This window comes from Diplotaxodon limnothrissa, linkage group LG15 (assembly GCF_057381915.1).
Source record: "Diplotaxodon limnothrissa isolate DT_005_m linkage group LG15, D_limnothrissa_male_GT1.1, whole genome shotgun sequence".
NCBI classification, from domain to species: domain Eukaryota; kingdom Metazoa; phylum Chordata; class Actinopteri; order Cichliformes; family Cichlidae; genus Diplotaxodon; species Diplotaxodon limnothrissa.
This window is the reverse complement of record NC_140610.1, coordinates 3,450,108-3,465,025: the sequence shown is the minus strand read 5'-3', so window position 1 is coordinate 3,465,025 and position 14,918 is coordinate 3,450,108. Positions and strand designations below refer to the sequence as shown.

The window sequence follows — 14,918 nt, the reverse complement described above, 5'->3', positions numbered from 1 at the left end:
GAAAAGAGACTATTACAAATTCAACTGCATCAGAGCTGGGAAAAAAAGTTGAAACAGCTACAGAGCAGTGGGCTGTGAGGCCTATGTTTCATTTAAAGTACTCAAATGTTGGAAAGACCACACAGTCATCGTGCAGCGTACATATGATAAGCATGATGGGCATGATCCTTCGGACCCAAAAGACGCACATTTCAACAATATTTCCAGTGATTTGAGGAGGAAGATTGAGGAACTGCTTTCCCTTGGAACTAAGCCAGCCATCATACTAATCGAATGTCATAAATGGGCCAAAGAACATGGACACAGAGATCTTCACAACAGAGAGCATTTTGTCACACCACGTGACATTGACAGTGTTAGAACCTGCATGATGAGGAAGAAGCACTTTAACTGTGGAGACAGTCAATGTGTACATACCTTACTTAATGGAAAACATCAAGAACATGTTCTCTTCTATCAACCATACACATCTGACCAAGAACTAATGATTGTTTTGCAGACACCTGTAATGAAATCAAACATGGAGAACTATGCAAAACAGTTAGTATTTGTTGACACCACGCACTGCGTTAACCAGTATTCATTTCCCTTATTCACACTTGTTGTAAGAGATGATCATGGGCATGGAGTCCCTGTGGCCTATGCTATTGTCAGCAACGAAAGTCAGAAAACCCTGGAAACTGTTCTTGGAATAGTTTGTGAGCATTTCCCAACTTCCCCGAGGTAAATAATACATTGACAGCTATTAATTTTGAAATAATTCCTTTTCAAAAAAGTTATAACATGCCAGAATCTAATGCTATAGCTGCAGCATGGGCTGCAAAAAAACTTTCCTTTCCAGTTGTTAAAGTTATTCCTATAGGCTGTATGCAGTATTTTATACATCTACTTGTGAGTTGAAATGTTTAATTTGGCATTGAAGTGGTGCTTTGAGATAGCAAAAACATTTTCATACTGTTTAATCTCATTTAGTGTTTTCTTTTTTTCTGTAGAGCATTTATGGTTGACAAAGACTTTGCGGAAATAAATGCTTTGCAGAAGGTTTTTCCAGAGTCAGCTATCCTTCTATGCTGGTACCATGTCTTGCAGGTAAACCACATTGTTTTCTTTTCACGTTGTCTAAGATGCACCTGAAACACATTTTTACAACAGGGTCCTGTTGTTATGATTTGCCTCATTGTGATATTCACCTACTCAGGTTAATGAATATAAAGGGATAAAATGTTGAGTGACTATGTCCATCCATTTAAGACCACAGTGCACTCATCTTCTGGTGGCTGCTTCCCAAAGCTCTTTTTGACATTTAAAAATATGTTTGCCTGGTTGATTTCTGTAATGCACAGGTCCTCTTGTCCAGTGAGTGACAAAGTTATTTTTGGACGTCAGCTTTCTTTTATGCTTTTTGTACAGCTGCTCCTCTGTCTCTCTCTCCAGATTAACTTTTTTCCTCTTACATTCACAGGCTGTTAATCGATGGCTTTCAAAATCAGAGTCCGGGGTCCATGGGCTTTCTAACACCCAAAAGAGAAATGAAATCATTTCTTTCTTTTGTAAGCTGAAAGCTTGCACATCTGTAAGTGTAATTTGTCTATTTCACATTTTGATTTCTTGATTACACTAAGAGCATAATAACTTTCAGTTGCTAAAAAAAAGTTACAGAGAGATACAAAATAGATTTTTGAAACAATTTCTAAAACTGGCTTCTTATCTTGCTTATCAAAACAAGTACTTAAGCTGTGCAGAACATCATTGTGTCACCCACTGTGCAGTAGAACTTGTGAGTGGGATTCTTTCACAGACAGATGCTGAAACCAAATATGCTTATAGGTTTAGTGTTCCTTCATAGCCATTGTAAGGGAAGAAATATTTGCTTCTTAATACAAAAACACGACATATTATTAATAACTTAAAATTCTTAATGTTATTCAATAAAAGGAAAAGGGCTTCAATACATAATATTAAAGATTTCAATAGGTCTGTTAAATGGATTGAAATATATTCTGTTGCATCCAATTCTCTTAGGAGGACGACTTTAAAGCCACATCAGCAGAGTTCTGCCAGACATTTAAGCAATACCCTTTGGTGTGCCAGTATTTTCAGAAGCACTGGGAAGGCATTGGCCACATGTGGTGTGACTACGGCCGTCGCTTCAGTCACGCTCGTTCTGAAACAAACAATGTGATTGAAAGGTATGATTTATTATTTTGACCTCATTCAATTGTATTGCTGAAAAAAAGATATTATGCTTTAATCCAAGAGGCTAAACTGAGTAGGTTCGTCATGTCATTGCCAGAACAGGTTTTAGGCAAATCCTTTAAATTCTAGCAGCGTTTTTTATGTTATCACAACAAAAAACAGAGTAGGTGGATTTGCCTAAATCAGCTAAACCGGCACAGAGCATTCCTTTATAAAAGACGTGTGCAATAGGTATTCCAATTTTTAAAAAAATAATACAGTCTTGATTAAAACTTTAAATTCCTTCAATTACAGTTACTAATCATTTCAAATAACTGTTTTTCAGATTTTTCCACCGCCTGAAATACCAGTTTTTATCTGGCTACAAGAATAGGCGTTTGGATGATCTGATTGAAGTGCTCCTAGGGAAGGCCGACGACTACTTCTCAGTCATAAAAACCCTGCAAGATGTGGGCCGCATGAAAAACAGGTTTGCTGACACCTTGTCTCAAGTTTCAGACTCTGCTTCAAGACTGATGGAAAGTGGTTGGGCTCTTAAAATTACAGTCAAGAACAGCCATGGAGTTAATGCATATCAAGTCCCATCTGAGTCAAGAGAAGACATGGTGTATGATGTCTGCCCTGTTGAGTCCTACTGCAACTGTACATATGGCTTACGAGGACTTCTTTGCAAGCATCTAGTGTTACTTGCAAAATTAGCAGAGGCTGACAATGACATCTATCCAAACATGGAAACAGACATTTCTACCTTGGCAAGAATTGCAGTGAAAGAAAGGCATTACTTTGTACACTGTGAGGACTTGAAAGTGATAAAAATGCCAAGTTTGTTTGGAAATCTGTGTTTTTTTGCATCGGCTGAAACACTTCAGTGCACTTGTTGTACGTTCTCTCACTATAACACATGTGCTTGCCTGAAGGTGGCTTGTAGCCATTTTAAACAAATGAAAAACTCTCTGAAAAGTCCTCTATCAACTTTGTCTGTAGTTGAAAGCACAGACAAAAAATGCACAGAAGATGCGGTTGGAAAACTAAATGCTGTTTTAGACACAGTTAAACAGTGGGCATTCATTCCAGAGGGTATTACTGCAATGATAGATGAACTGCATACAAATGTCTTAAAAACAAAACAAGTAGGCAAAAGTATATGCCAGTACGAAATAAAGACGACAGATAATGCACGCAAAATTAGGCCATTGTATTCTAGCAAGAAACGTTCGGCCAGCATCGACATTCCAACAGTCTGTGAAAATGAATGTGAACAGTCGATAACCACTGAAAGAGAGACATCCTCTGGAGAAAATGAAAACCTTTTGGAATACAAAACAAAAAAGAGAAGAGTTAAAGCTAAGTATATGCACAAGTAGACTTTTGTGTGACATTTCAAAGGGACTGCATCCATTACTTCTGTTTATTGAAACCTAAAGCTGAATAGCTGTCTTAACTTTCTGCCAAGGAACAGATGAAAAGAAATTGTTTGCTCTCTCAAGCAGTTGTTATTTATGTGTGTTATTCATTACTTTGGCTTGGTTGCTGTTTTTGATACAAATTCATCTGTGCCCATTGTAATATTTTCACATGTTACTATTTTTATATTGCTATGCATTATAAATAAAGGATTACTTATTACTATTAAAGGTCTGCATTTGTAATTGTTGGTATTATTTATAAAATATGCGCTCTTAAGTTTTTTGCTCCATAAAACGATACCTGTCACTTTTTGGACATGGTAAATGGCCTGCATTTGTATAGCGCTTTTCTAGTCCATAGGACCCCAAAGCGCTTTACACCACATTCAGTCATTCACCCATTCACACACACATTCACACACTGGCGATAGCAAGCTACACTGTAGCCACAGCTGCCCTGGGGCGCACTGACAGAGGCGAGGCTGCCAGACACAGGCGCCACCGGGCCCTCTGACCACCACCAGCTGATACAGACAGAGTATCAGCTGTTGAGAATCCTGGCTCATACAAAATAGAAGTAAAAGGTTTCAACATCCAGCCTTTTTATGATTAAATACAAAGTGTAATAACAGAGTTATTGGGGTGTGATTTTGTTAATAGTTAGTCTTAAGTATAAGTTTAATAGTAATGAGTAAGAAAATATAGCCAGAATAATGGAATGAGACTAACACCTGACCTCACACTGAGATTTGGTATGAAGTGGCATGTTTGTGCTAATGCTGACATTGGGGCTCAGAGTTCCTCTGTGTGTATATATTTGTGAACGTTAACTTGGCTAATGTCCAAGGGTTTGACTGCTTTCCTGTTGGATTGTATCACAAAGAACAGGGATAAGAGCACCAGTGGCCGTGCACACCCTCATCTCTCTCCTTCACCCGATCATTAGTGTTGGAAACCGGCATTAGCTCAGAGTAGATTAGACTTCAGTATAGTGCAAGTGATTTGATTTTATGATTATTTGATTCAGTTTTTTCTGTGTTCAAGCTCAATTACTTTAATAAAATATGTTGAATTCAAACAAATAAATAAACAAATAAACTGTGGACATTACCCTTTTAAACCTTTCTGAAACAAGACAGGTAAAAACCAGTGTATAAAAGTTTACATAGGTATAAATAGCTCTAACACTTTACTCCAGCCTGGCGTCCACACATGTGGACATCACATTTTGGGTTATTTAGACCAAAATACTAAATCTTGATCAACAAGTGCCTGATATACAGTTATGAGGACATTATACGGCAACTGTTCTATCGAAATTTCAAATTAATGTCCTCATATGTGGCTCTCATTTGTCTCAGAAACAAAAATTAGGTAAAAAAACAAAACCTGGTAATTCTTTCTTTTTACATTCATCGGGTTCCAATCGGCCCAAATATCAAAGAGAAATTAAAAATGCATGCCATGGAAGATTTCGGGTCTTAGGGGGTTAAAATGACCAGACCCCTCCGGCCTGTTTTCCAGGCCACTAAATTAAACCCAGTCAATTACCAATTGAACAGAATAAAAACCTACGAGGTCCACTAATAGTCCAAATCTTTAATAGAAAAGACAGGCAGAACTCAAACAAACAATAATCCAAACGAGGAGCATATATACACACTGGAAAGTAAATAATTATAAGTTATTAAATCAGACTAATTAAATACAGTAAAATTAATAAGGGAAGACGAACACATGGGAAATAAAAATAACAGTGTAAACATACCAAAACTCAAAATAAAACAGGAAAGCTACTACAAACCGAGTGTGACACAATTACATTCATATTGAAACATATGTGATAATTTTCTTTCTTTGTAGCATTTTTAAGATATGTGTTAGAACAGTCATTATGCTGTTTGGATTAGGAACCAATCATTTTTGCCAAATAGTTAACACAAACTTAGAACAACAATGAACAATTTTCAAGATTCTGATTTACAGAACAAACAAAAGTCACAAAAGGTTTCATTATTTAAGCGACAAGATCAAGTTTTTCACACAGGAATGAAATGACAGAATCCAGTGCAGCGGGGCCAAAGGTGTGTGTCAGCAAACTGAAGGTTGAGGAATCAGTCAGCTCATGTTTAAGATTGTGTTGGATTTTGAGAAGAGTCTGTCTGTTATTAGAAAGTAAGATTAACAATGTTACACCAATAACCCAAATACGGGGAAATGACAAATAATACCAAAAAAGATTACAACTTTCATATTGTTTTACTAACTTACTTTGTCATATCAGCACTTGAATGGTCGATGCCTTTACAGACCATGTCTGTTGTGACATCGCAGGCCAATCTTCCGGCAAACCCGAGGGCTAGCTCCCCAGCCTCCTCTTCACTCAGAACACTAAACACTGTTTATGCTGATTTTTTCCCTTTTTCCGTGTGAGCTTACCTGCGATAACTTCTGGACACTTGTAGATCATTAGGACTAGAGTGTTCTTAACAGAAACAGCAACATTTTATGGTTACCTTGTCCTCAGCGCTCCGTGTGTCTGTGGCCTAGACACAGCTGAAGCCTGATTACAGCGTCTGGGCACCGAGCAGCCTCAATAGCCTGGAAAGGTGCTAACCGCTAGGCTAACTAGCAACAAGATGCCTTCCCTCTCCACAGATGACTACCACAGCCTCCTGCAGAAGATTGCAGTACTGGAGACTCAGTGCACTTTATCGACAACTTTAATATTTTTTGGGAACGCAGGCATCTGTTCAAAGCAAATGGATTTAATTTTAACAAGTCAGGGGTGAAACTGTTCACCTCCAACTTGTTTTATTCCATACGTCATCCATCCGTGCTTGGTGCCAAGGCTGAGATAAACGAGGAGTTATCTCATAAAGAGGAACAAACAGTACTCCAAGAACAGACAAAGCCCAGCAGAAACCTTGAGGAGGAGCTCCATTTGCCCCCACCCGGGAAGAGCCTGAGAAAGGAAAGACATCTAAGGCATCTGAGGAAGAGCCTCAGAAAGGAGAGACATCGAAGGCAAGAAGAGGGGTCCCTATTTGCCTCCAACTCTCTCAACAACACCAACGACCAGGACAAGGGACCACGACCTTCCCCAGTCCCCCAAACCCCTGACAGGCCATCACCCTCCTCCCCCTCCCTTTCTCCCTCCTCCCCACACCTGAAATTCACTGAGGAGATGATGGAGCGGGTCAATGCTGGGCTCAGATCTACCCCCCGTCCCAATCCCTTTTTGTCCCCCATAAACCCCCCACCAGAGCGGCCAAAGGTTCGCCATCGAGCCCCACCCTCAACAGAGCAATCGAAGTCACATTGCCCAGCCTCGCCCCCCTTAGTTCCTCTTCATGCCCTGTCTCCGCAGTCTGATATGTGATGTGTGAAGGGTCCGGGCTGTGAGGATTATGGCAGTGATGACTTTTCCCAGGAGAAGCTGGGACCCTGTTTACTAGAAGGTTTTAAAATTTCTGTACTTTTAGGTGACAGGAGACATGTGGCCTGGTCAAAACACAGAGAGCTGCACTCTCAAAGATCTTTAAATATAGTAAACATACCTTGTGTGCCACAGACTGCTCCCAAACACGAGGGGACAAGTAATACCTCTAAAACACTTAAGTTGGCTTTATTAAACATTAGATCTCTAGCTGGGAAAACATTTTTAATTAATGATTTAATCACTGAGCACAGCCTTGATTTTATGTTTTTAACTGAAACTTGGTTGGACCAAAGTAACAGTGGAGCTGTTCTCATCGAGACGACCCCTCCTAACTACAGTTTTATCAGTGAGGTCAGGGCGAGCAGGAGAGGAGGAGGGGTTGCTGTCTTATTTAATGAATCATTTCAATGTAAGCAGCTATCTCCTGGAAGTTTTCAGTCTTTTGAATATGTGGCTTTACAGCTGAAGGCCCCATCCAAAGTTGTGTTTCTTAATGTTTACAGGCCTCCCAAATACTGCACAGACTTTTTTAATGACCTCAGTGAACTGCTGTCTGTGATCTGTGTTGATTTTGACTGTGTAATTATTGCTGGGGATTTTAACATTCATGTGGACAACCCTCAGGACAAAGGGACTAAAGACCTGAGTAACACTCTGGGCAACTTTGGGCTGACTCAGCATGTAACAGAGGCCACACATAATAGAGGACACACTCTTGACCTACTGATCTCCAAAGGCCTGAGCATTTCAAAGGTTACTGTGTCTGATGTGGGCCTGTCTGATCATTACTGTGTTTTCTTTGAAAGTAAAATCTCAGCCCACACAAATATATCAACAACAGTGATCACAAAACGGTGTATAACTGAACACAGTAGTGCAATTTTTAACCAGGTCTTCCCATTAACACCTGACCTGTCCAGAGGGTCAGTCAATGAGCTCGTCAATAGCTTCAATGCTAACATGTTAAATGTAATGGACACTATTGCTCCCATTAAGGTGAAGGTTATCTCAGGAAGGAAAAAGTCTCCATGGAGAAACTCCACACTGGTGAAAAAAGAAAAAAGAGAGTGTAGGAAAGCTGAGCGCAGATGGAGAAAAACAAACCTCCAGGTTCATTATGACATTTATAAAGAGAAACTTCACAATTATAATTTACAACTGAGGAGTGCAAGGAGGTCCTACTTCTCTGACATCATCACTAAAAACAGCCATAATGCTCGGGTCTTATTTTCTACAGTTGACAGGCTAACAAACCCTCCTGTGTCAGTGGCAGCTGAACTTCATTCGACCATGGCCTGCAATGACTTTGCCAAATTCTTCACTGAAAAAATCCAAAAAATTAGACAAGCAATTGGTACATCAACAGCAGATCCAGGATATGTACTGTGTCCACCAAAAAACTGTTTAAACACCATGAAACAGTTTCAACCTATTAACAGCAAAGACCTGGAGGACATCTTAGGTAAACTGAACTCCTCCTCCTGCTGTTTAGATGTCCTGCCAACATGTTTTTTCAAAAAGGTCTCAAAGACTTTAGAGTCAGACCTGTTACAGATCGTCAACTTTTCTTTATTATCAGGTGTGTTTCCAGAATCACTAAAAACTGCTGTAATCAAACCTATACTGAAAAAGGACAATCTTGACAAGACACAAATGAACAACTACAGGCCGATCTCAAATCTCCCGTTTTTAAGTAAGATCATTGAAAAAGCAGTTTCTCAACAGCTCAGTTACTTCTTAAAACAGAATAATTGCTACGATGCCTTCCAGTCAGGTTTTAGACAGAATCACAGCACTGAAACCGCTCTGACCAAAGTGTTTAATGACATATGTCTGAATACAGACAGTGGAAAAATGTCAGTCCTAGTTTTACTGGATCTCAGTGCAGCATTTGATACAGTTGACCACAACATATTACTCAAACGACTGGAGAACTGGACAGGTCTTTCAGGAACTGTACTAAACTGGTTCAAAACATACGTAGAAAACAGGAAATACTTTGTATCAATAGGTAACTTCACATCTGAGCAGACAAGTATCACATGTGGAGTTCCCCAAGGTTCCATCTTGGGACCCCTTCTGTTTAACATCTACATGCTCCCACTGGCACAGATTATAAACAACAACAAAATAAACTATCACAGCTATGCAGATGACACACAAATATATATCACAATGTCACCAGGAGACCGAGGCCCTGTACAGGCTCTTGGTAAATGCATTGAGGAAATCAATGACTGGTTGTGCCACAATTTTCTCCAGCTAAACAAAAACAAAACTGAGGTAATAGTCCTTGGCGCCAAAGAAAAACGATTACAGGTCACCAGAGAACTTCAATCTATACATCTAAAAACCACAAACCAGGCGAGAAATTTGGGTGTAGTGATGGATGCAGACCTAAACTTAGAAAAACACATTAAGACAATAACAAAGTCAGCTTACTATCACCTCAAGAATATATCAAGGATAAAAGATCTGATGTCTCAACAGGACCTGGAAAAACTAGTCCATGCATTCATCTTTAGTAGGCTTGATTACTGTAACAGCATCTTTACAGGTCTACCTAAAAAATCAGTCAGACAACTACAGCTCATTCAGAACTCTGCTGCTCGAGTCCTCACTAAGACCAAAAAAGTGGACCACATCAGTCCAGCTCTGAGGTTCTTACACTGGCTGCCTGTCCGTCAGAGGATAGACTTTAAAGTTCTGATGCTGGCCTATAAAGCTCTGAATGGTTTAGGACCAAAATACATCAATGACCTCCTGACCCAGTATGAACCATCCAGATCCCTCAGGTCATCTGGATCCGGTCTTTTATCAGTTCCCAGAGTCAGAACCAGACACGGAGAAGCTGCATTCAGCTTTTATGCTCCTTATATCTGGAACAAACTCCCAGAAAGCCTCAGATCAGCTGAAACACTCAGTTTATTTAAATCCAGGTTGAAGACTCACCTGTTCTCAGCTGCATTTGAATAAAGCACCAAATCCACACTTTAAGCTTAAATTTCAAAACTTACATTTAACTACTGATTTTATCTACTGTTCTGATTTTATCTGTTTTGATTTTATATACTGTTTTGTTTGTTTGTTTGTTTGTTAATTAGTTAGTTAGGTTATTTGCTTGTTTTAATCAATTTTAAATCATGCTTTTTATTTGTTCTTGTTTCTAATGTCTCTGTAAAGCACTTTGAATCACCTTGTTGTTGAATTGTGCTATACAAATAAACTTGCCTTGCCTTGCCTAGTGTGTACAAAACAAATCAAGACCACAGACTCAACACGCACCACTCAATTTTTGGTGTTCTTTATCAGTTGGCCAAGACAGAAATGTTTTAATCTGTGTGCATTGCTTTTGAACAAGTCTTTACACAGAAAAGGTTTCAGAAAGGTATTTTTCAGGTTCTTCTGACAAGGCTTCAATTTTGGAAAATGCTGTTTGTTTATAGTGGCAACTTATAAACCCTTTGTGATAAGAACATAGTTACCACAGTCCAAGTCATACCTTCAAAAAGTATGCACTTTGTGCTCTTGTGGACCCATCCAAAATTTTTCCAGTGATTTGACTTGGTATTGGATAAATGTGAGGGAAATTCTATAAAAATAACATAAATACACCTATGTTTTCAAATACATTACAAAAAACGTAAACATGCTATGTCATTATGATCAAACAAGCTTTTCAACATACCTCACACTGCAAATAGATTAGGCCATCTATTACCTTATAAAACAAATAAATAAATACATATAAATAAAAACAGAACTAAGGAATACGATTCATTAAGTAAATTGTACAATAAAGTGTATTTAAAGCAGAATTTAACATTAGTTTTATGACAACATAAAAGGATTTTTATGTCAAGAGGTACCTCATCTGAAATGTTAGTCTGGTCAAACAGGGATTTCAAACTTGAAATACAATAGAGTTTGGTCCAGCTACTCCCACAAGGTAATCTGTGAGAAAGCATATGCTGTAGTCAACAGATATCATTTTCTTTTTGCATGCTGCAACCATCATCCATTTCAGTCTTCTAGGAGCTTTGTCTGGTTGTAGTTCTTTTTTCTCCTCCTCTCCCCTCATCTATTAATTAAATTGTTTTCTGACCTTCCTAACTGTTTCCGACCTGTCTTCCCAATGTGATGTTTAAGCAATATATGTATGGTCAGAAGGGGGTGAAATTTTCATTGCAGTTGTACGTGTAACATTGCATGTGATAATAAAAGGCTTGATTGGTTGATTATTCAACATGGGTTGACATTTACCTGACATTGTGAAGGAGTCACAGTTTCTGTAAGGGTGTAAGAACATAACATGTGGATTTGTTACACTTCTTTTTCACAAGTTAATAACAATCAATAATTTTCATTCCATTATTTACAAGCTATCACACGATGTCCCAGGGACAACATCTACGCGATGTCCCAGGGACAACATCTACGCGATGTCCCAGGGACAACATCTACGCGATGTCTCAGGGACAACATTTACGCGATGTCCCAGGGACAACATTTACGCGATGTCCCTGGGACAACATTTACACGATGTACCAGGACAAATTTGTAAATTTCTGGATTACTGTTAATCTCCATAGAATCAAGAACTCATGTCCAGTTTCACAGCTATGGACCAGTTAATTATATTTCCAGGTGATAGTTTGATTCATAGATTCAGCACACAACCATAAGTCTAGGCCTTTTAGTCCAGATTCTCTTCACTTATGTTTGTAAAATGATCAGGGAAGCTACTGCAATAGCTAGGTTTCATTTGACGTAGACGTGACGTCGACGTAAAGCGCGAAATTTGACTGGCGGTCGGAAGTGAAAAAGATAAGCGCAAAATCACAGACAGACAGTACGCAAAATGCCTATGTCCTGTTGTGTTTGCCTGACCCAACCCCCGGGCCACGAAACACCCAAAAAGTTGGGGGAACGCTGGTCTAGAGAACACTGGTTAGCTAATGCTGTCGTCAAGTAGCCTATCGCTAGCAAACAAACAGCAAGCCAAGTGAGGAACATATGTATAATGCTTACCGTTTATTAAAGGAAAGTATCCTAAATTGACTTCAAATTCGGCGGACAGGCGGCGGTTTTTCGCTTCTTCACTTGTATTTCGAAATAATCGAAGGCGGGTATTTCGAAGTCGCAAATGAATGACGTCACAAGAAGGTGATTGGTCACTTGCAATGTTGAACCTGGAACAACATTAATTATGATGATGTGGGAACAATGCTGACACGAGGAAATCAGATCGTCCGACTTGTTTTTCCTTTCGTTCACCACTTCCGTGTTCCTCAGGAGTAGTAATAAATAGCTGTTTTAAGACTGGCGATACCAGCACAGGCTCCATAGCTCAGTGGTTAGAGCACTGGTCTTGTAAACCAGGGGTCGCGAGTTCGATCCTCGCTGGGGCCTGTCGCGGGACAACCTTTTAATCCCTTCAACATAATTTAAAAAAAAAAAAATTCAGGTATGTTACATTGTTGCTGTTTTTTCTTTTCGTTCTCTAATAACCATGTTGATCGACAGAGACGGATTTACGGCCGTGTCATTGGTGGCAAATAACATTTATATCTAGAATGTTTCAGTCAGTCATGTTTGGCACTGATCACCACCTGCACTCATGTATATATCTATCTACTTAGCACTTTTAATTCTTATTCTTATTTTTATTTTCATGTCTATTTAAGCGTAATTTATGACAGTATGTTTGCACTGAAGCACCGCAGCAATTTCCTAATGTTGTAAACCTGCTCAACATTTGGCAATAAAACCCTTTCTGATTCTGATTCTGATTCGCTTAACTCAAATTGTACAGGTTCAATTATTAGCTGGCTTTTTTGTTGTTCGTCAACTACGTAGTGTTACCACGACGAGCAAAACATTTCTCGTGCTACATCAATATTAAATGAATAGTCACAATAGTTATCACTAGGTAAACGCTATAATCGTCTTATAAACAGTTTAAGACATTTAACTTCCGAGTCATCATAATTAAAATGGCATATTAATATTCACAGATCAAAACCTACATGCTTGACTGAAAAAGACTGAGGTACTTTGAGTAATAATAATCATAAATAATCCCTCGGTTACATAAAGCGCTAATGAAAACAGAAGGCTTGGGCTTGATATAATTTCATGTTATAGCATTAGAAATACGATCCAACAGCGACCCCTGTCTCCGACTCTCGAAAATTGGTTCAATTTCTAATCTGGCGAGCCTAAATTTCTGAGTAACACAAGCAAGAGTCATCGCCTGCATGAAGCTGTACAGTACATAAGCATCATTATTACAGCTATGAAACATACCAAACAATAGTAGATGGGTCGATGGACTCAGTCACACTCAGAAGGGAATGTGATTTTTGGGTACCTCAACGTCAGGATGGCCGAGCGGTCTAAGGCGCTGCGTTCAGGTCGCAGTCTCCCCTGGAGGCGTGGGTTCGAATCCCACTTCTGACATCAGTTATTTTCTTGAACAACTGAGGTTCTGAAGACGGTTTTCCTGTGAAATGCTCGTACACGGTCCATGATGAGGCAAACTTGCTCTCAAACCGCATGTAAATGTGCTCTTATCCCCTTGGATGCTGGGAATTTGAAAACAGAAATTTTTAATTTGCAAGAGCTCTTAATCTACTAATACGAATCAACATTGCTATAAAACACTTGGCTGGAAAATATGAACCCATGAAATGTCAACAAGGAAAAGAAAGCTGTTTTTATTGTAATTATTTTTATGTGGTAAATACCATGACCATAACCAACAATAATAAAAATGTAATTAGCAGAATTTCTAAGATGAATGTAGGCTATGCCGCAAAAGTGCTTCCTTAGAATACGTATGTTAGGTCACCCCATGAGCCATATGAATTGAATTAATGCACCAAAAGTTTAGCAGGAGCAGGCTTGTGTGGCACCGCGCCCTGTAAACTTCAGCGCACGATGTGACGCAGATGCAGTTTGGACTCATCACAACTTTTAAAACAATCTGTAAATGGGGGAAAGGCAGGGAATTCCTTCGAAACATAAAACAGGATCAATTTTGTGCTTATTACAGAGATAGATGTGCTTCACACATCAGATCCCGCCTGCCTTTTCCCCTCTGCTGGCGAAGCGGGAAATACTCTCTCGGTTCATGCGATTACACTCATTTCCAGGAGCGCCGGGTAATTGCTTGAGTCAGCACAGAATCTCACGTAGATGTGATGAAGACACGCGTACAGAAGCGACGCGCTGAGTGATGCGAATGGGCATTGTGACTCAAATGCGCACTTATGTTCGCTCGTGTAAATGTGCTGGCTGAGCATTAAGCACACTGCGCGGTGCTTAAGCGGGCTGAAAGGCTGTGACTAAGTGAGCGTATAAACTGTTACTTTAACTCTCCTAAACTGATTTCTTCTCTCTCAGTCCCAGCAGCATGAGCCTGTGCAGCATCCTATTTATAGGACCCAGTATTGCGATCCATGTGATTAGGCTGACACAAAGCTAGAAGAGGAGATCCATGATTACTATCTCCAGACGTGGGTGGTGATATATACGCACACTGTGGGATTATTTTGACATGCTAAGCCGAGTTGTTGATTGCTTTTTAGTAACAGTGTGCTGGGTGAATTCACCAGTGTGAAAATCTAAGGCGGTTTAATACGCTATGGTTTCTGATTTACGTGGATCTTTTTTTAGGTCACTTATTTCAAAAAGATTTAAGTGAAATGTGATTTCTAGAACAGGCCAGCAGTTTATATACATCACCTGCCGACTGTAAGCTAAAACATTTAGCCGCAAAATACATTTTATTTGTTTAAATTATTTTATTTTTAATTTCATTTAGTGGTTTAAGCTTCATAGATATGACTTTTTCATCTCCCTGTCATGAT

General features: G+C 39.3%; 1 protein-coding gene, 1 long non-coding RNA gene and 2 other non-coding genes across 4 annotated transcripts; 3 read left to right on the top strand and 1 right to left on the bottom strand.

Moving 5' to 3' along the window:
* The first annotated feature begins 294 nt into the window (after positions 1-294).
* Positions 295-3,647, top strand: LOC146616810 (uncharacterized). The gene is made up of 5 exons (XM_085372456.1): positions 295-723; positions 993-1,089; positions 1,463-1,573; positions 2,023-2,189; positions 2,522-3,647. Exons 1-5 carry the CDS (start codon positions 368-370, stop codon positions 3,558-3,560), a joined length of 1,770 nt encoding a protein of 589 aa, XP_085228582.1. The 5' UTR covers positions 295-367; the 3' UTR covers positions 3,561-3,647.
* A 6,949-nt stretch (positions 3,648-10,596) lies between these two features.
* On the bottom strand, positions 10,597-11,278 carry LOC146616809 (uncharacterized). Its single transcript, XR_014906886.1, has 3 exons — positions 10,914-11,278; positions 10,733-10,765; positions 10,597-10,636 (listed from the first exon to the last, which is right to left on the bottom strand). It is a non-coding gene; the product is annotated as an uncharacterized LOC146616809 (long non-coding RNA).
* A 1,105-nt stretch (positions 11,279-12,383) lies between these two features.
* Positions 12,384-12,456, top strand: trnat-ugu (transfer RNA threonine (anticodon UGU)). Its single transcript has one exon. It is a non-coding gene; the product is annotated as a tRNA-Thr (tRNA).
* Positions 12,457-13,423: 967 nt separating this feature from the next.
* Positions 13,424-13,506, top strand: trnal-cag (transfer RNA leucine (anticodon CAG)). Its single transcript has one exon. It is a non-coding gene; the product is annotated as a tRNA-Leu (tRNA).
* The last annotated feature ends 1,412 nt before the right edge of the window (positions 13,507-14,918 follow it).